Source organism: Natator depressus, chromosome 6 (genome assembly GCF_965152275.1).
Source record: "Natator depressus isolate rNatDep1 chromosome 6, rNatDep2.hap1, whole genome shotgun sequence".
Taxonomy (NCBI): Eukaryota; Metazoa; Chordata; order Testudines; family Cheloniidae; genus Natator; species Natator depressus.
This window is the reverse complement of record NC_134239.1, coordinates 1,094,634-1,117,966: the sequence shown is the minus strand read 5'-3', so window position 1 is coordinate 1,117,966 and position 23,333 is coordinate 1,094,634. Positions and strand designations below refer to the sequence as shown.

The following is a 23,333-nucleotide window of genomic DNA, read 5'->3' as shown; positions in this document are numbered from 1 at the left end:
CTTTCTCCTCGGAACATATTCTGTGGTATCTGAGTGCCTGACTGTCAAGAACAGATTTCTAGGTGGGTTTGGGGTGGTTACTGGATCTGTGAAGGTAGGTGTGGTGATCTGTGGGTTTCTTGCGTGTGGTTGTCCATAGGGTTCCATTGCTGAAGCTGATCGCAGTGTCCAGGAAGTTGATGCTGGTGTGGGAGTGCTCCAGAGAGAGTTTAATGGATGAGTGGGGGTTGTTGAAGTTGTGGTGGAAATCTCTGAGGGAGTTTAAGTCGTCTGTCCAGAGGGTGTAAATATCATCAGTGTATCTCAGGTAGAGCATTGGTTTTCTGGTGCACTTGTCCAGAAATTCTTCCTCAAGGTGGCCCATGAAGAGTTTGACATATTGGGGAGCCGTCCTAGTACCCACGGCTGCTTCCATGGTTTGAACAAAGTTCTCATTGTCGAATGTACAGTTGTTATGGGTGAGGATGAAACGGACGAGTGTGGGGCGAGTATCTGAGGGTTGTCCCTTGTCTTGTAGCTATTTGAGGCAGGCAGCTCTGCCGTCATTGTGAGGGATGTCAGTGTACAGGGAGGTGACATCCATGGTGGCCAGGATGGTGTTCTGAGACAGGTTGTTAACGTTGCCGAGTCTGTGGACTGTGTCCTGTAGGAATCTGGTGTGTGCTCTGTCTCTTCGGCAGCAGCGAACCTAATAATTTCTGTGAGTGTTGAATGAGAGGGACTGGACCTGCAGGGAGAGGTCTCTGGGGAACTCGGGATGGGCTTCACTGATTGTTTTCTACACGGCAAGGTTTGGACTGTCAGATTCTCCAGAAGTTCGCGGGTGAGGCGGACAACAGGGTGGCAGGGAGCTGGCACCCAGTCTGATCTCCAGCAAAGCTCTCTGTTGCTAAGGCAGTGAGGTAAACTGGCTTACGGTTCTAAGTGCCCCGAGCAGAGCATCACACCGGGGTTGTATGGATTTTCTTTACTGGGATAAAAATCATCCTGTAAGTGAAGTAGTTAAACAGGGGAACAGTCGAGAGTGGAACAGGGCTAACTGATCGTATTTCCGGTGTGTTGATTTCAGCACTTCCGACAACCCGTAGCTGTAACTGTGAGCCGGCCAAGACTGGATTAATACAGGCACAAAGAAATCCGCCTTCTTCCAACCCTGCAGGAATCTCATCGTTTTCTTCCAGTTTTACCTTTGTGATCAGCCTTCTATACAAGACTCTGAGTGTCATAGATTTTAACTAGCCCTTTTCTTCTCCCATCTCTGTTTTTAGAGAGAAGCAGCCCTGCTCCCGGAATTAGTAAGTATTAAAGAGATAGAATAAGGCGCTCTGTAAGCAGAGAAATTACAAGCACCACCTATGAGGGAAATGCAGAAGGGAAACTGTTAAATTGCATAGGGTAAAATGGGAAATACATTTAAAAGGGGGCTGCAGGTCGGGATTCAGAGGTATCGGCACAGTTATGAGGGGAGCCCAGGGCTGGGCTAGCAGGGGGCTGTGGGTCAAGATTATGGGGCACTGGCACAGTTGTTTTCTGAGAAATTTTACCCTGTTCCTTCTTAATCTCTCGCACAATGGAGTTCCCAGAGTTAGGGGTTAGGGAGTCAGGATTCTTGGTTTCGATCTTCAGTTCTTCCACTAACTCACCATGTGCCCATGGAGATGAAGTTAGTCACACAATGTCACAGAGACTCAAAAGAAGACTCAGAAATAGAACCCAGGAGTCCTGGGATCTTGGCCCTCATTCCCTTAATCTTTGCTCTTCCATCATCTCAGATCTGCAAAGCTTTTATCTCTGTTTGCTTTTGACTCCCACTCTGCTGTCTTGCCCTCTCCAAGGCAACATTAGACTGAGCGACTTTGCAAAATGCTCTGCCGTGCAGCTCAGCCTGGAGGTGGACGGCCAAGCTGTGTCTGTAGACCTGGTACCCACCATCCGGAATAAAGTGGACATGTCCATGGATTGGCCAAGGCAGGATCTCAGGTGGCTTTCTGAATGGTGGGACCAGGAGCAAGACACTGAGCGGATCAAACCCACTTGGAATATCATGGAAATTTACAAAACTGGGGCCGATCTGGTGGCCAAGAATCTGTACTGGAGGTAAAAGTGCAAATCTCATTTGTTCTAGCAGAAGGCAACAAAAACACACACAGAGGGGGGCTCAGCCCCTCCAGCATGGGGGAGCAAGGACACACACACACACACACAGAGCAGTGCACATCCCCACCAGCAGGGGGCAGCAGGGGGACACACACACACACACACACACACACACACACACACACACACAGAGCAGGGGCCATCCACACCAGCAGCGGGCGCAGGGACACACACACCCTGGTGCAGGTGTGGGATGGGAGTCAGTCTGACCCCGTACTCCCATTCAGCCCTGTCTCATTTCCCCCACCCCATCCCAGGCTCTCCTATTCCCTGGCTGAGACCCGACTCCTCAGGGACATTGACCTCGATGGTGCTGGGTGGAGGCGGGAGGCGCTGCAGCTGCTGAAGCAAATCAACATGGAGAAGTGGGTACCGCACTACGGCAAAGTCCTGACCTCCTACCACCTGAAGGTAACTCAGACAGAGAGGGCAGAGTGGGAGGGGGTGGGAAATGGATGATACGAGCATCCACAGGTATAGGGGAGAAAGATCTAGTGGGTTAGAGCAGCAGGGGAGGGGCGGCAGAGAGGGCTGGGTTTTACTCCAGCTCCGGGAAGGGGAGTGGGGTCTAGTGGTTAGCGCTGCGTGTTTCTTCTTCCAACTGTTTCGCTCTGGGTTCTCCATCTCAGGTGCCCATGCGCCCCAGATGCCTTTGTTGGGAGAATTTTGATAGCGGTGCCCATTCCACCCAAGCACGCCCTCCAGACATCCTCGTGCCCCATACCGAGGATATAGAGAGGTGAGCGGGAGAACCACCCTCAGTTCCTTCTCTGCTGCCTGACAGCCTAAGATAGTGTCTCGTGTGCCCGCTTCACCTTTGCTTAGCTTAGTCAAGCCTCCAATTTTAGTCACAATTAGAATGCAGTGCTGTTTAGCTCACCTCATTTATTTCTTTATCGTTTGGGGGGGTCTGTTTAATGTTCCCCTTGCCCCCTCCCTCCTCCACCTGCCCCTTCCCCTCCATTCTGAGAGGTTTATGCTTCAGGAGTTGTCATCGGCTTGGTATGCCGGGATCCCCAGGATTTCAGCTTTCCCGGTCAGTGACGGACATTCCCGATGTAGCTGCTGCCTGAGATACCCCCAAATCCCAGCTAAGTGCAAAATCTGCTCGGCGGTTAAAAGGAGAGCTTGTAAAAATTGGAGATTAAATTTAGGCTCTTCACGATGGAGCTCTCCCTCTGACCAGTCATGGGTCCAGGCCCAGGTACCCCTTGGACATTGGCCTCTGAGTGAAAACAGTGCTCTGCTGATCTCAGTCCCCGCAAATTCCCGACCAGATTTTCCTGACGTGAGGGTTTCCAGAAGTGGACTTCTTTCCGACCACCACCAACAGAAAGTGTAAGAAAATCTGTTCGAGAGGAGGTCTGGGTTATCAATCCTTGGGAGACGCCTTCCTCATTCCTTGGACAAGAGCTCTTCTTCATGCATATCCTCTGACACCATTGATTCGGAACAAGATCAAACGAGACAGAGACGGAGTCACTCTAGCTGCACCAACTCGCTCGAGCCAGGTCTGGTTCTCTGACCTGATTCATCTCACTTCCTATCCAGCCGCAGCTTCTGGTCGTTTCCTGTCTGTTGCCCCAGGACTCCAGTTGGTCTCTCCACTTCAACATGGCCATCCATGGTTCCTCAATGGTTCTCGGGGATAGAGGTTTCCTGCTCAGCAGATATAAAACAGATACAATGATCTCTACTAGAAATACTTACCTTCAGAAATGGAAGAGATTTTACCATTGGGGTCCCCAGTCACAGTTTGCACCTGTTCATTCTTCCCTCTCCGATGTTCTTAATTATCTGATGGATTTTGAGAAATCAGGTCTTTCTAGGAGTTCCGTCAGAGTTCATTTCATGGCTATTACAGCCTTTCATTCCCCTGTGCAAGGATTTTCAGTCTTTGGTCCAAGAGGTGAATCTAGCTAAATCGCTCAGTAATAGTGACTACAATGCAATTAAATTTAGCATCCTTGTAGGGGGGGATAATTAATCCCCCCCCACACACACTATAATATTTAACTTTAATGAGAAGCAATTTGCTAAAGATTGTGACGGGCTTGTACCAACCCTGCGCTGGAGAGGCGAGGGTTAACAAACTGCTCTGGGCCCAAGAAGCCACGCCCCCTCGCCCCTACTGGGCACGCTCCCAGTGGCAGGAGCATTGAAAAGGGAGCCGCTCGGCTCAGGCTGGGCTGACGGAGGAGGAGGGCAGTTGTGGGCAAGAGCCTCCTGCCGGGAAGCCTCCGGGGCTCCAAGCCGCCGGGGTGGAGCCGCTTAGCTGCAGCGCGGGAAGCCAGCCGGCTGCGGGAGCCGAGAGGGACGACTTGCTGTTCCCAGCGAAGGAGTTGCCGGACACAGAGCAGGGCGAACACAAGAAGGACCCCACGTCCAACCCCCGGAGATGCCGCTGGAGGGACGAGGGTAGAAAGCGACGCAGGGAAAGCGCTCTGGGGTATCAGGACATGAACCCTGTGTCAGGGTACCTTGTTTTGAAGGGCCCTGGGTCAGAACTTGGTCGAGTAGGGTGGGCCTGGGTTCCCCTACCATCCCCACACTTGCCACTGGGCAATACTCCCCCTCTGCTTTTGCTGCTAGGCAAAGCGACCCCGGGACTGCCACTGGTGGATGTTATATCCTGGAGCATCACCATTAGGTGGCACTATCCGTCCGAAGCCCCCAGCCAGCCCCCCGACAAAGATACAGAAACTAACAGTACAAATTTTTTTCAATACATCAGAAGCAGGAAGCCTCTCAAAGAACCAGTGGGACCACTGGACGATGAGGGGCTAAAGAAGCCCTCAAGGAAGACAAGGCTGTTGTAGAGAAGCTACATCCGTCCTTACTGCAGAAGATGTGAGGGAGATTCCCACATCAGAACTGTCCTTTTTGGGCACCAGATCTGAAGTACTGACCCACACTGATGTGTTAATAGAAGAGGTTTTAGAACAAGTGGCTAAACTAAACAGTAATAAGTCCCCAGGACTAGATGGGATCCACCCAAAAGTTTGGAAGGAACTCAAATATGAAATTGCAGAACTACTAACTGTGGTATGTAGCCTATCGCTTAAATCAGCCGCTGTACCAGACGACTGGAAGATGACCAATCTAACGCCAGTTTTAGAAAAGGGTGCCAGAGGTGATCCTGGCAATTACAAGCCGGTAAGCCTGACTTCCGTACCAGGCGGCTTGGTAGAAACTATAGTAAAGAACAGAATTATCAGACACATAAGCATGATTTGTTGGGGAAGAGTCAACCTGGCTTTTGTAAAGGGAAATCATGCCCCACCAATCTGTTAGAATTCTTTGAGGGTGTCAACAAACAAATGGACAAGGGGGATCCAGTGGGTACAGTGTACTTGGACTTTCAGAAAGCCTTTGACAAGTTCCCTCATCACAGGCTCTTAAGCAAAGAAAGCTGTCATGGGATAAGAGGGAAGGTCCTCTCATGGATCAGTAACTGGCTGAAAGATAGGGCTGGAATAAATGGTCAGCTTTCACAATGGAGAGAGGGAAACAATGGGCTCCCCAAGGATCTGTACTGGGACCTGTGCTGCTCAACGTACTCATTAATGATCTGGAAAAGGGGGTGAACAGTAAAGTGGCAAAATTATTCAGGATACTTAAGTCCAAAGCTGGCTGCAAAGAGTTACAGGGGGTGTCACAAAACCGGGTGACGTATCAGTATTGATAAGTGCAAAGTAATGCACATTGGAAAACATAATCCCAACATAACAATACATAACAATGGGTTCTCAACTCGCTATTTCCACTCGAGAGAGAGATTTTGGTCACTGTGGATAGTCCTCTGAAAACTTCCACTCAGTGCGCAGCAGCAGTCAAACGGGCTAACCGTGTGTTAGAAACTATTAGGAGAGGGATAGAAAACGAGACAGAAAATGTTTCATCTTGTGGGACGTCACGGTAGAGACGGAATGGAGGGCGGTTTGTCCGCTCACCTCTAGGGCTCGCGGTGTGGGACACACGGGTGTGTGGAGCTCACGCACAGCGCAGGTGCTGCTACCGAAAAATCTCTGCTGGACGGCGCAGGGGTGTGCGCACCTGAAGGGCAGCATCCGTCGGGGCCCGGTTCTGGGAGAACTCCAGCTGCTACGCGAGGTGAGTAACTTCTCCTTCTCTCGCAGATGGTCCTGTTTTGGGCTTCTGACCTCAACCCAGAGCCCGAGAAATGGGCCACGGTGCTGGATGCTCTGGGGACCCTGCTGAAGGTGCTGGAGTTCAGCCTGGAGAAGAAACAGCTGCCCAGCTACTTCCTGCCTTCGATGAATTTCTTCGACTGGCACCGGAGTGAGGAAGAGAATTCCCTGAAAAACCGGGTGCTGGAGGTGCTCAGACTGGAGGTGAGGCTGATGAGATGCAGCCCAGAACAGTACCTCCAGCTGAGCTACGACCTGGCCAAGCCCCAAGGCCCGGGACCCTTCTTCCGACGGGCGCGGGAGCTGGACGAGTTTAGAAGGAAGCATCAGAAACTCTTTGAAGAGTTCAAAAACCTGAAGGAAGAAAAACAGCCGGGACAGGGAGCTGCGAGTATCTTCTTCGCCCAACACAGACACTTGGGCTCGTGTCTGCAGTTGAATATTCTACGCCAGAGGTTCTGAAACTGGGGGTTGGGACCCCTCAGGAGGCCGTGAGGTTATTACATGGGGGGTCCCGAGCTGTCAGCCTCCACCCCAAACCTCGTTTTGCCTCCAGCATTTATAATGGTGTTAAATATATGAAAAAGTGTTTTTCATGTATAAGGGGGGTCGCACTCAGAGGCTTGCTGTGTGAAAGGGGTCACCAGGACAAAAGTCTGAGAACCCCTGTTCTACGCTAACTTCACTTGGCTTTGGATTTATCCTGGGGGAACAGCGTCTGCTTAAAAACCATGAGACTTTATTAAAAAAACCAATGTTTTTAAACAATAATAAATGCCAGGTTCTGTTTATTGGCCTTCAGAGTTTTGCAGTGGGTGTCACATGGGGATGCTCTGGGTTGACCCAAGGGGAGCTGGGATCAGAATCCGGCCCTGACCCCACTGCAGTCGGCGGGTGACTCCGGTTTGACCCCAGAATCCAGCCCTTTGGGAGTAGAAACCGAACCTCTTTTCTCCTTTCGCCCTCAAACGCCGTTCGGTGGCTTAGTAGAGCATGTCCGCTTCCTTTCCGAAGGCCCAGCCCGCTCCCTCCCTCCGCACGCCGGGCTCCATTACGCCGGCTCACGGAAATGTCGCCGTTCCTAAATCTTCGTTGTCTCGTCTCTGTCGTCAGCGAGCCTGCGTGTGGGCCCGCTCCCCTTCGGTCCGTGTTGGAACGTGGGCTCGTTCTCCACGGGCCTAGAACGTGCGGGGAAGCACCTGCCGACCGCGCTCCTTTGAACAGCCGCTGCTTCGTGCCAGGCAGTCGTACCAGGCTCCTTGACACGGCTGCCAGTCAGCTGCGACCGGCGGGGGTGAGTCCACCGCGCTCTGCCTGCCCCGCTGGGAGCCCACTGTCCGCTGGGTAGGTATCCCAGGGAGCCCAGCGTGTCGTAATGAGCATGCTGGCTAATTCTTGCAGTGCACTGAGGAATACCCGCTGCGGGGACCCTGGGGCTTGGGGGCGGGCGGGGGGGAGCAGGCAAACTCCCACCATCCTGGCCACTGCATCCCATGAATCATCTGGTTCCTTGCCATTTTCAGGGAGCTGTCAGAGGTGCAGGCTCCCAGGAGCCAGTGACAAGAGGGGCAGGATGTGGTGGGGTGGATGGACAGACAAACGGAGGGGCAGGGAGGGAGGGGAACATGACAGGGTTGTGTGTAGTGAGGAATGGGGGGATCGAGTGCTGGGGGGAGGGGGGGAATAGACAATTCAGCCTGCACTGAAATCACACCCAACAGCTGGCCCATCTGTGCTATTTGCCCCCTTCTGGCTCCCACACATCCCTGGCTATTCCCCTGCCCCTGCCCGGCAGTGCTGACACCTGCCTTTCCACTGGCTTTTCTTATACAGCTCTGGGTGATTTCACTCCACGCTTCTCCCTCCCCAGCATGCCCCCCGCCCACCTGGGTCATCACCCCCAGCCTCCTCCCTCCCTGTTAATACCCAGCCACCCACCCACCCACTCCAGCAAAGTGTCACTCAGCAAATGGGAAAACAGAGGGACCCTGACACCCCGACACACTATCCCCACCCTGTCCCCTGGGGCATGTGGCACCCTTTGATGGCAGCAGTGGGCTAGTGCCAAGGGTGCCCACACACACAGCTGCCCCCTGGTGGCAGCAGTGAGATATGGCGCAGACACACATCCCTGTGCACCCAGGTGCTCCCTGGTGTTCATAGTGGGGTACTGCAGAGACTTTCCCAGCTCCTGGCAAAGAGGGGCTAGGGACACCCTCCCTGCTCATCCTGGCAAATAGCCATTGATGGACCGATCCCCCATGAATCTATCTAGCTCCCTTCTGAACCCCATTACCGTCTTGGCCTTCACAACACCCTCTGGCAAGGAGTTCCCCAGGTTGACAGTGCGTTACGTGCAAAAATACTTTCTTGTGTTTGTTTTAAACCTGCTGTCTAATTTCATTGGGTGGCCCCTTGTTCTTGTGTTATGAGAAGGAGTAAATAACACTTCCTTAACCACTTTCTCCACACCAGCCGTGATTTTATAGACCTGTATCATATCCCCCCCTTAGTCTCCTCTTTTCCAGGCTGAAAAGTCCCAGTCTCATTAATCTCTCCTCATACGGAAGCTGTTCCAGACCCCTGGAAGCCGTTCCAGACCCCTTTCCCACGAAACCTTTAGGGCTAGACACCAAAGGACTGGCCGACCGCACGGTACTTTGCATAAAATCCAGACTGCTATTGACCTGGCAACGTGGCTGGCCCTAGGGTCAGAAGAGCACTTTGTGCAGCCAGCAGAGATTTTACGTAACTTCTCCCTGGACTGGAGCTCGGTGCTGGTTGGGACCAGAGAACGGGGACGGCAGGAAAGGGGGCTGGGTGGCTGCTTTTTTCAGCTTCTCCATAACCAGGGTGGGGGATCAGGAGCTCCGTGTGTGACAGGTTGGGGAGTCGAACATCAGTGTTACCCACCAGTCGCTGGGAGGATCTGCTCCCCCCCCTGCAGCCTGCCCTGCCCTGGGCATGTCCAGCGTGGGCTGCCCCGGGTCACACGAGCCAAGATGATCATTAGGCTCCCTCGTTAATCTGGGGCGTGGCAGAAGCCTGACATGCTCATTGAGCTCGGCAGAGCCAAAGCCCTAAAATGTGGCTGTGGATTTTGCCAGGCTGCCTCGGGACGGAGGCCGGAAGTTGGCTCAGTTCCACCCATCCCGGAGCCGCTGTCCTCACCTCCCTGGGCTGTGACGTTTGTGTCACCCACGCAATCGCTGGAGAAAGCACACCCCACGGCCTGGCTGGGAGCCAGGACTCCTGGGTTCTCCCCGGCTCGGGGAGGGGCGTGGGGTCTAGAGCGGTTAGAGAAGGGGGGGCTGGGAGCCAGGACTCCTGGGTTCTCTTCCCAGCTCTGGGAGTGGGGGCTGGCAGTTAGGGGGGCACTGGGAGCCAGGACTCCTGGGTTCTCTCCCCGGCTCTGGTAGGGGCATGGGGTCTAGAGGGGTTAGAGCACGGGGGGCTGGGAGCCAGGACTCCTGGGTTCTCTTCCCAGCTCTGGAAGTGGGGGCTGGGGGCCAGGACTCCTGGGTTCTCTCCCTGGCTCTGGGAGGAGAGTGGGGGCTGGTGGTTAGAGCAAGGGGGGCTGGGAGCCAGGACTCCTGGGTTCTCTCCCTGGCTCTGGGAGGAGAGTGGGGGCTGGTGGTTAGAGCAAGGGGGGCTGGGAGCCAGGACTCCTGGGTTCTCTCCCAGTTCTGGGAGGGGAGTGGGGTCTAGTGGGTTAGAGCGAGGGAGGCTGGGAGCCAGGACTCCTGGGTTCTCTCCCCGGCTCAGGGAGGGGTGTGGGGTCTAGAGGAGTTAGAGCAGCGGGGGCTGGGAGCCAGGACTCCTGGGTTCTCTCCCCGGATCGGGGAGGAGAGTAGGGGCTGTTGGAGGATTTGCTGCCTGGCTCCCCTCCCTGGGCCAGTTCCCCGCAGTTACACCCGTTACAGAACCTCCCATGTTCAGACTCTCAGCTCCAGCGTCTCCTGCTGCGCGAAGCCCTGGGACCAGGACCCCCAGGGCTCCTTCTCTGAGTTGCTGTAACGCGAGCTGTGATGAAAACGGCAGCAGGCCGCACACCAGAGCTGGGCGCAGTCAGGGAGGCTGGAGAGAGGCCAGAGGTAGAGCCGGCTGCATAACCCGTGCCAAGGGGCCCGGCTGGGGCTCACCACACGGCTCTGGGTAACACAGGTTTGCTAAACGCGTTCCCTGCCCTCCAAGTCAAACGCCGCCTCAATGCACCCCCAGATCTGTGGGGCGACAACTCCGTGCACCTCCCCCGCCCCGCCCGGCTCCAGATCTCCCAGCCAAACCCCTGAGCCGCAGCAGCGCTCCGGGCACAGAGACGGGGAGGGGGGGACTGGATTTTATTAAAAAAACAAACAGGAAAGAAAAAAACAAAAGGGAGCAGGGAAAGGGGGCTTGGGGGGGCTCTGGGGTGGGGGGAGGGGATTGGGGGGTCCTGGGGGCAGGAATCAGGGGTGGAAGGAAGGGAACGGGGGAGGAGATCGGGGGTTCTGGGGGACAGGGTGCTGGGGGGCTCTGGGGTGGGAGGAGGGGATCGGGGGGTCGGGGAGGGGAACTGGGGGTCCTGGGGGCGGGGATCGTGGGTAGGGGGAGGAGTTTGGGGGTGCTGGGGGAGGGGATCGGGGGGTGCTGGGGGACGGGGCGCTGGGGGGCGCTAAGCGAAGCAGAGGGAGAAGGCTCGGTAGCTGAAGTTGGTGAAGACGTCGACTTTGTGGCTGCTCCCGGCGGCCGTCAGCACCTGGGGGGTCAGACCAATTCGGGGGGGGGGGGGGGAAGAGTCAGTGGGGCCAGGATCCTGGGATCCCCTTTGGAGCTGGATTAGCTTCATTGGAGTCCCTGCCCCAGAGCCCCCCTCTTCCCAGCCCCCTGCCCTTCCCCCCCCCCCCCCCGACTAGATGCCTGACTCTACTCCAAGCCCCCCCAATTAGGTACTTCCCCTCACTCCAATCCCAGCCCCTTCCCCAGCTCCAGGCCCCGCCTCTCTCCCAGCCCCTCCCACTTCATTCTAAGCCCCTCCCACCTACCCCCCCCCCGCGTGAGTGGGGCGCCCCCTACCTTGTGCTCAGGGGAGCGCTCGTTGACGCAGAGCGAGTGGACGGAGCGGGGCGTGCAGGGGATCTGAGCCCTGATTTCCCCGCTGATCTGCAGGTGGTTGATGGCCGGGCTGTGCCCTGCGGAGAGGATCTGGGGGGCAGAGACGGGGCGGGGGGGTTAGTGAGAGACCTCGGGAGATAACGGAGGGAAAGAACGAATGAATGTGCGGGGCCTGGAACGAGTGGCGGGATGGGAATAGAAGGAGAGAGGAGAGAAGAGAAAAGACGGGACTAGACTGAATGACGAGAGCATTAAAAAGAACCAACAAACGAAAGGGGGAACGGGACAAAGAGGGAAAAAGCCGCAAGGAATGAACAAAAAGGCAAACGAACGAAGAGACAAACACAGGAACAGAGCGGCTGGACAGGAACAGAAGAAAAGAACGTCAGAAATCACATGAAGAAACGAGAGAGAGAAGGAACAGGGAAAAAAGAGTGAAAAAGTGACCTGGGGGCTAGACCGACAAAAGGAAGGAAGGTAGGGCTGGAACAAAGGACTGACTAAAAAAGCGAACAAATGAACAAGCAGGGGAATGGCACAAATGAAGAGGGCAAGAAAAAGAACGAATGTAAAAAAAAAGAAGGAAGGAAGAGGGTAATAGAAAGAAAACAATGAACAAACCAACAGGAGAACAGAACAGAAATGGGGAAAAAGTGAATAAAAACACGGAGGAAGAGAACGAAAGGAGGAAAAACAGAACAAAGGTGTGAATGAACGGAGAAGAGAATGAATGAAGAGAGCAAGAGAAAGAACGAACAAAAAAGAATGGAGAAAAGAACGAAAGAATGAACTAAGAGGGAAATAGACATAAGAACGGCCAGACTGGGTCAGACCAAAGGTCCATCTAGCCCAGTGTCCCGTCTGCCGACAGTGGCCAGTGCCAGGCACCCCAGAGGGAGGAAGGAAGGAAGAAGGCAAGAGAAAGAAAGAACGAAAAGAAAAATGAAGACAAATGAATGGGAAAAGAACAAACGAAGGAAGAACCCCAGTGATGAATGAACGATAAAAGAGAAGCAAAGAATGAAAAAAGAGCGAATGGACAGGAAAAGGAACAAATGGAGGAACAGGACGGAAGGATGGATGAACGAATGAATGCTAGAAAGAACGAATAAAACGAAGGAATAAATCGGGGAACAGAAAGAGGGAAGAAAACGCGTGAATGAATCAGTAAAACGAACGAATGAACCGGGGAGGAGAACGAATGAATGAAAAGCGCGAACGAACCCGCAGGGCAACAGGAAGAACCAACGAACGGGGGAAGAGAACGAAGGAAGGAAAGAAGGAACGGACGAACGCCCACCTGGGTGAAAGAACAAACGCCCCCCGAAGTGGCCCCCCACCTGCCCACCCGGGGGAAGGACGCGATGCCCACCCAGGCGTGTGCCAGGAAGAGGCCGGACCGGAGGGGAGGAGACACGGAGGAGCCCGGGCCTGGCGCAGGCCGAGGGGTGCAGGGCGGGGGGCACTCACCAGGTCCTGGTAGAACATGACGTGCTGCTGGGAGTGGGGCAGGGGGAAGACCGTGGTGGGGGTCACGGAGCGCAAGTGCCAGAGGGTGAGCGCCGGGCCCCCCCCGCACACCTGGGAGAGAGACGGGGTCAGACGCCGCAGGGACCCCCACAGCCCGGCTCCCCCCGCATCCCATGAGCCTCGGCTTCTCAGGCCAACCCCTCGCAGCCAGCTGGGAAGGGGAAACTGCTACCGGGCCCAGTGCGTCCCCGGGGCCCCCCGGCCGGGCGCCACTGGGTGGGGCACGTCCCCGGAGCCCCCCCGCCGGGCGCCACTGGGCGTGGCGCGTCCCCGGAGCCCCCCGGCCGGGCGTCTCTGGGTGGGGCGCGTCCCCGGAGCCCCCTGGCCGGGCGTCACTGGGCGGGGCACGTCCCCGGAGCCCCCCAGATGGACATCACTGGGCGGGGCGCGTCCCCGGAGCCCCCCGGCCGGGCGTCTCTGGGTGGGGCGCGTCCCCGGAGCCCCCCGGCCGGGCGTCACTGGGCGAGGCGCGTCCCCGGAGCCCCCCGGCCGGGCGTCACTGGGCGAGGCGCGTCCCCGGAGCCCCCCGGCCGGGCGTCACTGGGCGAGGCGCGTCCCCGGAGCCCCCCGGCCGGGCGCGATGCATCCCAGCAGATCCCTGGCCCCACAGCTGAGGAGACGGTGACTTTACCACCCCAGGTGCAGCGGGGGGGCCCCCAAACCAGAGCCCCCAGCGCCCCCTACTGGGAACTCACGCACCATCCAGTCACAGTCTGTTGCCAGGCAACGGATCCACTTCCCGAGCTGGGGCCGGCTGCATTCCTGGGGGAGGGGAACGAGGGCCCGTTATGGGGGGAGCAGTGGGGTCTGGTGGGTTAGAGCTGGGGGGTCTGGGAGCCAGGACTCCTGGGTTCTCTCCCCGGCTCTGGGAAGGGAGTGGGGGCTGGTGGGTTAGAGCAGGGGGGTCTGGGAGCCAGGACTCCTGGGTTCTCTCCCCGGCTCTGGGAGGGGAGTGGGGGCTGGTGGGTTAGAGCAGGCGGGGCTGGGAGCCAGGACTCCTGGGTTCTCTCCCCAGCTCTGGAAGGGGAGTGGGGGCTGATGGGTTAGAGCAGAGGGGGCTGGGAGCTAGGACTCCTGGGTTCTCTCCCCAGCTCTGGGAGGGGAGTGGGGGCTGGTGGGTTAGAGCAGTGGGGGCTGGGAGCTAGGACTCCTGGGTTCTCTCCCCAGCTCTGGGAGGGGAGTGGGGGGTTGGTGGGTTAGAACTGGGGGACGGGGGGAGCTGTCGTTACCTCGTATTTGTGCACTTCGATGAGCTGGACCTGTGCCCCGGTGCGTAGATCTGCGACACAGAGAGCTCGGTGTGGGGGGGGGGCACGGCCTCCTTTACCCCCCCCCCCCCCAAGTCATCACCTGCCCCGGCAGAGAGACAGCAGCGGGATGCGCCATTCTCACCACTCAGCCGGGGCAGGGGGGCACATGGACGGGTCCCCGCACATCCCGGAGGACATGGATGGGCCCCAGGCTCCGAGCCACCCCCTCCCCCGGCCCACGGGCCCGCCCGAGAGCTCAGGATGGGGCCAGGGTGTCAGGACAGCGGCGCCGTGGGGGTCCTCCGGCTCCTCACCCCACATGCGCACGGTGCCGTCCTCGCTGCCCGACAGGCACTCCTGGGCCTGGTCCCGCAGCGCCAGGCAGTGGACGTAGTCGCTGTGCCCCCGAAACTCCTGCTGGGGAGACAGGGAGAGAGAGTGGACAGGGGGCACGGACAGACGGGGTGGATGGGGATGGACTGACACAGAGGGACAGACAGACAGGAGGACGGACGCAGAGAGACGAGGACGGACAGACGTGAGGACGGGGATGGACAGACGGGAAGAAAGGCACACACAGACGGGGACAGACAGACAGGGTGGATGGTGACAGACAGACAAGGACAGACAGACGAGAGAATGGGGACAGGAGGATGGGCACACACAGACTGGGACGGACAGACGGGAGGATGGGGACAGGAGGACGGGGACGGACAGACGGGAGGACGGGGACAGGAGGACGGGAGGACAGGCACACACAGACGGGGACGGACAGATGGGAGGACGGGGGCAGGAGGACGGGGACGGACAGATGGGAGGACGGGGGCAGGAGGACGGGAGGACAGGCACACACAGACGGGGACGGACAGACGGGAGGACGGGGACAGGAGGACGGGAGGACAGGCACACACAGACGGGGACGGACAGACGGGAGGACGGGGACAGGAGGACGGGGACAGACAGACGGGAGGACGGGGACAGGAGGACGGGGACGGACAGACGGGAGGACGGGGACAGGAGGACGGGAGGACAGGCACACACAGACGGGGACGGACAGATGGGAGGACGGGGAAAGGAGGACGGGGACGGACAGATGGGAGGACGGGGGCAGGAGGACGGGAGGACAGGCACACACAGACGGGGACGGACAGACGGGAGGACGGGGACAGGAGGACGGGAGGACAGGCACACACAGACGGGGACGGACAGACGGGAGGACGGGGACAGGAGGACGGGGACAGACAGACGGGAGGACGGGGACAGGAGGACGGGGACGGACAGACGGGAGGACGGGGACAGGAGGACGGGAGGACAGGCACACACAGACGGGGACGGACAGATGGGAGGATGGGGAAAGGAGGACGGGGACGGACAGACAGGAGGACGGGGACAGGAGGACGGGAGGACAGGCACACACAGACGGGGACGGACAGACGGAAGAACGGGGACAGGAGAACGGGGACAGACAGACAGGAGGACGGGGACGGACAGACGGGAGGACGGGGACGGACAGACGCTACCCTCCCGTTTCAGTGCGTTCCGGCCCATTTCCCCAGCAGTGACCGAGGTGGGGGGGCTCCCCCTGGTGGCCCACCCCTGCACCCACAGGCTCCCATGGCCCCCCCAGCTCCCCGGTGACCCCCCCACACTCACAGTGAAGGCGCCGGACTCCAGGTCCATGGCGTGCACGGCGCAGTCGCCCCCAGCCAGCAGGAGGCTGTTATCCTGCGGGGGAAGGGCAGAGAGACAGCAGGTAAGGGGGGCTGGGGGACTGCGGGGTGCCCCCCTTCCCACAATGCACGGCAGCTCACCTTGGGGTTCAGCTGCAGGCTGTTGATCTCGGGCACCTCCAGGCTGCTCCTGGCACAGGAGAGAGAGGGGGAGTGTGAAAGCGAAGGGGGTGGGGGCAGGGGGACGGGGGGCTCACCTGTACGGGGGTCTGCGGCTCCAGGCTTCCTTGCACCCCTGCCAGGGAGAGAGGCGGCGTTAGGAGGGACCCAGGCGTCCGGGGCAGGAATAGGCGGCGTTAGGAGGGACCCAGGAGCCCAGGGCGGGAATAGGCGGCGTTAGCAGGGACCCAGGCGTCCGGGGCGGGAATAGGCGGCGTTAGCAGGGACCCAGGCATCCGGGGCGGGAATAGGCAGCGTTAGGAGGGACCCAGGCGTCCGGAGCGGGAATAGGCAGCGTTAGCAGGGACCCAGGAGCCCGGGGCGGGAATAGGCGCCGTTAGCAGGCACCCAGGAGCCCGGGGCGGGAATAGGCAGCATTAGCAGGGACCCAGGAGTCCGGGCGGGAATAGGTGGCGTTAGGAGGGACCCAAGAGCCCGGGGCAGGAGAGGCGGACTCAGCAGGGACCCAGGAGCCCAGGGCGGGAGAGGCGGACTCAGCAGGGACCCAGGAGCCCGGGGCGGGAGAGGCGGACTCAGCAGGGACCCAGGCGTCCGGGACACGTGGGGGAGGGCAGCGGCACGTCTCACCTTCTTCACGATGTCGCTCCAGTTCCAGGCCCTGAGCTCGCCATTGCCGGAGCTCAGCAGCTGCCGCTCGGTGGAGACCATGGCGTAGACCGGCCCGTCGTGGGCTGCGGAGGGGAGCGAGGCGGGCATCAGCGCCGGGGCAGGGCACCCGGGGGACGCCCCAGCTGGGGCAGCTGGATTCGGTGCGTGATGGGAGCTCCCTGGCATGACCGGGTGCTGTGCATTCTGAGAGCTCCCCAGCTTGGTGCAATGCATCCTGGGACCCCTCTGGCTTGGCAACGCGGGGCACGACGCATCCCGGGATCATCCCAGGTTGGCGCAAGTGGCCCCAGTGCATGCTGGGAATCCCCCCTCACTCCCCCGCCCGCGAGAGGCACCTACCAGTGAAGGACACCACCGGCTTCTTGCTCTCCTCCTTGGCTTCGGAGCTCAGCGCCGCCGAGAGGCTGGGGGGGAGCAGAGAGGGGTGAGCGGAGGGGAGCAGCCCCAGGAGGGGCAGGGGGTGACGGGGGCAGGCCGGGGGTTACCTGAAGATGGCGATCTCCCCATAGTTGTTCCCAGCTGCCAGGTACTTGCCGCAGGGCGAGACGCTCTGGGAGAAGACGGTCATATGCAGCAGCTCCAGCGCGCGCTGGGCATCCCTCTGGGGGCGGGAGGGGGGCGGGTTACGGGGTCAAGTACTGGGACATGTACTCCCAGCCTGCCCGGGGCCGGGTCGCGCCAACCCGGGGGGCTCCCAGCCTGCCCCGGGCGGGGTCGCGCCAACCCGGGGGGCTCCCAGCCTGCCCCGGGCGGGGTCGCGCCAACCCGGGGGGCTCCCAGCCTGCCCCGGGCGGGGTCGCGCCAACCCGGGGGGCTCCCAGCCTGCCCCGGGCGGGGTCGCGCCAACCCGGGGGGCTCCCAGCCTGCCCCGGGCGGGGTCGCGCCAACCCGGGGGGCTCCCAGCCTGCCCCGGGCCGGGTCGCGCCAACCCGGGGGGCTCCCAGCCTGCCCCGGGCGGGGTCGCGCCAACCCGGGGGGCTCCCAGCCTGCCCCGGGCGGGGTCGCGCCAACCCGGGGGGCTCCCAGCCTGCCCCGGGCCGGGTCGCGCCAACCCGGGGGGCTCCCAGCCTGCCCCGGGCCGGGTCGCGCCAACCCGGGGGGCTCCCAGCCTGCCCCGGGCCGGGTCGCGCCAACCCGGGGGGCTCCCAGCCTGCCCCGGGCCGGGTCGCGCCAACCCGGGGGGCTCCCAGCCTGCCCCGGGCCGGGTCGCGCCAACCCGGGGGGCTCCCAGCCTGCCCCGGGCCGGGTCGCGCCAACCCGGGGGGCTCCCAGCCTGCCCCGGGCCGGGTCGCGCCAACCCGGGGGGCTCCCAGCCTGGCCCGGGCCGGGTCGCGCCAACCCGGGGGGCTCCCAGCCTGTCCCGGGCCGGGTCGCGCCAACCCGGGGGGCTCCCAGCCTGCCCCGGGCTGGGTCGCGCCAACCCGGGGGGCTCCCAGCATGCTCCAGGTCCCCGCCCAGTGCATGCTGGGAGCCCCCCGCCCGGTGCATGCTGGGATTCCCTCCCCCCATCCCCTGCCCGCGCTGTGGCTCCAGTTACCTCCCCAGCTGCCATGAGGTCCCCTCACACAACGTGCCTCCGCGTCGCGCTACTCTGACGTCGTCACTCCGCGTCTCCCCCGGCCGAGGACTACACCTCCCAGCAGGCTGCGCGGGCCCGCCCGGGGCGGCTCGGGCAGCGAGCGCGCGCGGCACCCGATGGGAAATGGAGTCCCCACGCGCCGGACGGTCTCGTCCCAGCAGAGGGCCAAGGACTACATTTCCCAGCAGGCCCCACGCCGCCGCAGTCCATTGGCCCGCTCCTCTCACGTGACGGGAGAGGCTGCCCACGCATCCCGCAGGAAGGCGGCGGCGGAGAATCCTGAGGACGCTGAGGTGGGGGGGGAGGGGAGTAAGAAAAAGGACCCCGGTCGGTGCGAAAAAAATCTCCGTCAGGTCCGTACGCGCATGCGTCGAACCCCACCCAATCCCTGCCCCCGTCGCGAGACGAACGGTGGAAGCCACGCGCCGAGGTGCCAACCGCTACACCTGGGGTCGCTCTGCGCATGCGTGCGGGCCGACTTCGGCCTGTGGCGCGCCCCCTGAACTGCGGCCCCGCCCCTTGCGTCTAGCCACGCCCGCTTTCCAGGGCCCGCCCCATCTCTTCAGGGGGTGGTGGGTGGGTGCAGTGCATGCTGGGAGCCCCCCGGCCCCGCGTGACCCCCCCGGTGCCTCCTGGGAACCCCCACGGCCTGGCGTGAACCCCCCCGGTGCATGCTGGGAGCCCCCGCGAGACCCGGCGCAGTGCATGCTGGGAGCCCCCCGGCCCGGCGTGACCCGGCGAAGTGCATGCTGGGAGCCCCCCCGGCCCGGCGTGACCCGGCGCAGTGCATGCTGGGAGCCCCCCGGCCCGGCGTGACCCAGCGCAGTGCATGCTGGGAACCCCCCGGCCCGGCGTGACCCGGCGCAGTGCATGCTGGGAGCCCCCCGGCCCGGCGTGACCCGGCGCAGTGCATGCTGGGAACCCCCCGGCCCGGCGAGACCCGGCGCAGTGCATGCTGGGAGCCCCCCCGGCCCGGCGAAGTGCATGCTGGGAGCCCCCCGGCCCGGCGTGACCCGGCGCAGTGCATGCTGGGAGACCAGCAGCCCAGTCCCTCTGGCGCCCTGCGCCTTGGGAGCCGGCCGAGCCCGTCGGCCGGGTCGCTGCGCGTCTCCGCCGCCCTGTCCGGGTTCCCGCCCCACGCTGAACTCTCGGGCACAGGGGAGGGGACCCGCATGAAAACCCCCTAAGCTTATTCTTACCAGCTCCGGTTAAAACGTCCCCAAGGCACAAACTATTTTACCCTTTGCCCTTGGACTTTATCGCTGCCACCACCAAGCGTCTAACAGATACATAGCCGGGAAAGAGCCCGCCTGGAAACGTCTTCCCCCCGAAATCCTCCCCAAACCCGACACCCCCTTTCCTGGGGAAGGCTTGATAAAAATCCTCACCAATTTGCAGCGGTGACCACAGACCCAAACCCTTGGCTCTTAAGAACAAGGAAAAAGCAATCAGGATCTTAAAAGAAGAATTTTAATTGAAGAAAAAGTAAAAGAATCACCTCTGTAAACTCAGGCTGGTAGATACCTTACCGGGTAATCAGATTCAAAACACAGAGAGTCGCTCTATGCTGAACCTTAAGTGACAAAAAGACACAAACACAGGAATCTCCATTCCATTCAGCACAGCTCATTTTCTCAGCCATTTAAAGGAATCAGAATCTAACGCGTCTCTAGCTAGATTACTGACTCAGTTCTCAGACTCCATTCCTGTTCTGTCCCCGGCAAAAGCCTCCCACAGACAGAGAGACTCTTTGTTTCTCCCCCCCTCCAGCTTTGAAAGTATCTTGTCTCCTCATGGGTCATTGTGGTCAGGTGCCAGCGAGGTTATCCCAGCTTCTTACCCCTTTACAGGTGACAGGGTTTTTCCTCTGGCCAGGGGGGATTTAAAGGTGTTTACCCTTCCCTTGATATTTATGACAGCGTGTAACTCTCCCTTGTCTCCCCAGGCGATGACCCGCGGATGGGTCCCTGACCCTGGCAGCGGGGTGCGGCGGTGACCTCGAGCCCCGGCACTGCCCCTTCCTGGGGAACGGACATGGGCTGGAGCCGCCGCCCATGGCTGGGCTCCCCCCGCTGCACGGCCCCGACCCCTGACTGGAGGCAGGAGGTGCCCCGCAGAATGCCCTGGGCCGCTCGGGACCAGGGGCTGGTCAGCTTCACCGGCACGGCACTGCCATGGTGAGCGCATGTGGGGGCTGCTGGGACTGAAAGAGCTGGGATGGGGCACTGGGACCCCCTGATTTTGACTCTCTCCTCCTGTTTCAGCACCCGCCAGCTGCCCCACGTGGCGTCGCTGGCCCTCAAACGTCGCCTGGAGAAGGAAGAGCAGTGAGTATGGGGGAGGTGACATCAATGGGGGAGGCCTGGGGGTCCCCCCTTATATTGGCCTTCATCCTCCTTCCTGGTTAAACCCCGCCTGGTTCCTCACCACAGCCTGGCTGCGGTGCATGCTGGGGGATCCCTAGTTTGGCAGGACCGAGGGCGGGACTTCCTGAGAGCTCCCCCGGTTGCCATGAGTGGGGGCAGTGCCTGCTAGGAGGCGCCCCTCTTGGCGTAAGTCAGTGCAATGCATTCTGGGAGGTTCCTGGCCTCATGTGACTAGGCGCAATGCAGCCCAGGAGACCCGTTACCAGCTTTGCCCGTTACTTTGGGGTTCACTCATTTATTAGGGTTACTCTTGGGGAGGGGGGTTGTGTACATCTATCAACGTACTGCTTGTGTCCCTTGTGTTTTCACACGGAGCTCTGCTTCTCCCTGCTGCACGTCCCCTCCCAACGGCGTGATCCTGCAGGACCTCGGTTCCCTAGGGCTGGGTTCCGTGAAAACACACACACACACCCCACCCCGAGTGGACCAGGTTAATCAGCACTTTCACATCACAATTGTTCTGGTCGTAACCCACTGGCTGAGCAAACCCCAGGGGATTTTGGGGCGCTGCAGGGATCTTTAGCTTAGGGACGAGGAGCCTTGCTGCAGAGCGAATGCGGAACCAAAAAAAACCCCACGAGGGGGAGACGGAGAGAGGGAGACACAACCGGCTTAACCATGAAAGTTATTTATAGCCAGGTAATAACCACCGGGGAGCCAAACCAAGCCGTGATCATATTAAATCCAGATTATAAAAGTCAGATTTAGAAAACTCTAACTGATCACACACATCAGGGTCAGAGGGCTGCACCTAGAGAGCGAGAGAGCTGGGTTCTCACCACTCCGTGAAGCTGGAGTCGATCGGGGGTCCCAGGGGGCGGAGGTAGCTGAGGGTCCGGAGTGCTGGGGTCCCAGTGGACCTGCTGCAGAGTTTGGATCCAGGCAGCAGAGCACGGGCTGAAGCGTGGGTCGGGGTTTTGTAGGGGAAGAACAGGGGTTCAAGGGAGACGCTCGATTTGTTTATGGGCAGGCGGATGGCTCAAGGGAGGATCCCAAAGTTGTTGTTCATGACAACAGGAGCTGAGCTTCCTGGCTGTGGGCGCTGTTCCCTGGAGGGAGCTCACAGTGCAGTTAGGGAGCGTCACCATTTTGGATACCAGTAAAGGATTCATGACCAGAATTGCTCTGATCACCACCGAGCTGGGGGCGTGGAGGCGTGGGTTCATTAACATCTGGGGCAGAGATCCCCCATCATGCCGTGCTGCCCTGCTTTTCTGCTCCCAGAGTTCCCTGCGGTCCTTGCCTTGGAATCTCCATTCTGTAGGCTGATGGAGATGCCTCCTTGTCCCATCTTCCATGCAGCTGAGGCTACAGGGGTTTCCTTATTCCTGTCCCCCTTATCCCGGGGTTTAGGGGTGTCTCCCACTGCCTTTCCATTGCTTTTTGTACGCCTTTCTTCTGGTACAGATTTGGTTCAAGCAGAGGCTGGGGCGGGAAGGTCTTTCGTGGGTCAGCCAGGCTGGGCCCTGCGCCCTGGTTCCCCAAGAACACAGAGCTGCTAGGTGGCACCCCAGCTTGGCATGAGGTGGTGCAATGGCTTCTGGGAGCTCTCCAGCTTGGCTGGACTGGTCACACGGGCGCTTAGGCACGCAAGGCTTGGCATGACCGTGCGCAATGCATGCTGGGAACCCCCGTCTCGGTGCAAGTGGGTGCTCTGCAGCCCAAGAGCCCCCCAGGTTGGCGCGACCGAGCGCAGTGCATTGTGGGAGCTCCCCTTTCCCTCCCCGCCCGCCGCAGGCAGCCCGGCCCAAAGCAGTTCCTGTCGGAGGAGAAGATGGCGGCCCGCTTCAACACGCTGAGCCTGGAGAACGACCACATCTACAGCGGCAACGGGTTCCCCGCCCGGGGCCCAGCGCCCGACCCCGCCTGGGCGCAGTGGGTGCAGGATTACGCCCGCTGCCGGCAGCCAGAGCAGAGGTACCCAGGGCGCACCATGGGGAGCAGGGCGGGGGAGCTTCGTGCCAGGGGGAACGGGGGACTCGCCCCAGAGGTGGCTGCATCTCAGCGCTGTGTGTTCCCCCCAGGCTGCCCCCGGCTGGAGGGAGCGAGGACGCCAGCGGGGCGGAGGCCGAGGAGGGCAGCGTGGTGCTGGAGGGGGAGTTCAGCATGGCCGACTGCACCCCCCTCAGCCTGACAGAGCCGGGCCTCCTGCAGTACCTGTGAGTATTGCCCCATGGAGGGGCAGGGACGGGATTGCGTTATCTAACTTCCGTCTCCTTCCACTGCCCCAGGAACCCCGCAACGGAGCTGGTGCTGTGGACCCCCCCGGGTAGCCAGGTGCCCCACTCCATCCGGACCCTCATGCTGCCCCCCAGCGCCCTGGCTGCCCCCCCACTGCTCCCCCCGGGCCGGGGGCAGGGGGCGCAGCCGGAGCAGATGGAGCTGTGATACAGGACCGTTCCCCATCCCAGCTGGGGAGACGCTGGGTATGGACTCACCCCAGACAGACCCACACGGGCTGGACGCACCCTGTCGCCAGCGCAGCGAGCTTCCCCGCAGCAGTGCCCCCAGCTGGGGCCTCCCCACCACTGCGACCACAAGATGAACTGTACTGAAGTTTGTGCGTCTCGCCCGCTGCCCGGGAGTCAATAAAGGAGGAGAGAGCCCTGAGGCTGGGGAGGTCTGGA

At 60.5% G+C, this 23,333-nt stretch overlaps 3 protein-coding genes across 8 annotated transcripts in view; 2 read left to right on the top strand and 1 right to left on the bottom strand.

Moving 5' to 3' along the window:
- LOC141988431 (uncharacterized) overlaps positions 1-7,039 on the top strand; it is a 12,702-nt gene extending 5,663 nt beyond the window's left edge. The window contains exons 3-6 of the mRNA XM_074954210.1: positions 1,269-1,295; positions 1,836-2,097; positions 2,415-2,568; positions 6,297-7,039. Coding sequence (XP_074810311.1) covers positions 1,269-1,295; positions 1,836-2,097; positions 2,415-2,568; positions 6,297-6,770 — 917 coding nt within the window. The 3' untranslated portion in view covers positions 6,771-7,039. The remainder of the gene's footprint in view (positions 1-1,268; positions 1,296-1,835; positions 2,098-2,414; positions 2,569-6,296) is intronic.
- THOC6 (THO complex subunit 6) overlaps positions 1-18,577 on the bottom strand; it is a 22,897-nt gene extending 4,320 nt beyond the window's left edge. Inside the window, exons 1-13 of one of the 3 annotated variants that reach the window (XM_074954212.1) lie at positions 18,239-18,575; positions 17,187-17,302; positions 17,041-17,105; positions 16,660-16,763; positions 16,110-16,147; positions 15,994-16,042; positions 15,836-15,907; positions 14,497-14,599; positions 14,162-14,211; positions 13,632-13,694; positions 12,873-12,983; positions 11,364-11,492; positions 10,920-11,046 (exon numbers count right to left, since the gene is read on the bottom strand). In XM_074954212.1, the coding sequence (XP_074810313.1) occupies positions 10,963-11,046; positions 11,364-11,492; positions 12,873-12,983; positions 13,632-13,694; positions 14,162-14,211; positions 14,497-14,599; positions 15,836-15,907; positions 15,994-16,042; positions 16,110-16,147; positions 16,660-16,763; positions 17,041-17,105; positions 17,187-17,302; positions 18,239-18,253 (999 nt within the window). In that variant the 5' untranslated portion in view covers positions 18,254-18,575 and the 3' untranslated portion in view covers positions 10,920-10,962. Of the gene's footprint in view, positions 1-10,919; positions 11,047-11,363; positions 11,493-12,872; positions 12,984-13,631; positions 13,695-14,161; positions 14,212-14,496; positions 14,600-15,835; positions 15,908-15,993; positions 16,043-16,109; positions 16,148-16,659; positions 16,764-17,040; positions 17,106-17,186; positions 17,303-18,238 lie in introns of those variants that run through there. The other 2 variants (XM_074954213.1, XR_012639756.1) reach the window with 2 other exon arrangements.
- On the top strand, positions 18,433-23,333 carry HCFC1R1 (host cell factor C1 regulator 1). 4 transcript variants are annotated; one of them, XM_074954215.1, is made up of 6 exons: positions 18,433-18,573; positions 20,226-20,457; positions 20,545-20,607; positions 22,444-22,623; positions 22,731-22,865; positions 22,938-23,326. In XM_074954215.1, the coding sequence occupies exons 2-6, from the start codon at positions 20,315-20,317 to the stop codon at positions 23,092-23,094; spliced, it is 678 nt and encodes a 225-aa protein (XP_074810316.1). In that variant the 5' UTR covers positions 18,433-18,573; positions 20,226-20,314; the 3' UTR covers positions 23,095-23,326. The 4 variants fall into 4 exon arrangements, with proteins under 4 accessions (XP_074810316.1, XP_074810315.1, XP_074810318.1 ...); XM_074954214.1 differs by having other exon boundaries at positions 18,479-18,633; positions 22,938-23,333; XM_074954217.1 differs by lacking the exon at positions 18,433-18,573 and adding an exon at positions 18,583-18,710.

Bases quoted from the DNA above. Each gene is read 5' to 3' on its own strand.
- HCFC1R1 (XM_074954214.1), top strand. From the start codon at position 20,315: ATGGGCTGGAGCCGCCGCCCATGGCTGGGCTCCCCCCGCTGCACGGCC. The intron at 20,458-20,544 runs GTGAGCGCATGT...CTCCTGTTTCAG, and splicing joins ACCGGCACGGCACTGCCATG to CACCCGCCAGCTGCCCCACG. The intron at 20,608-22,443 runs GTGAGTATGGGG...CGCCCGCCGCAG, and splicing joins CGCCTGGAGAAGGAAGAGCA to GCAGCCCGGCCCAAAGCAGT.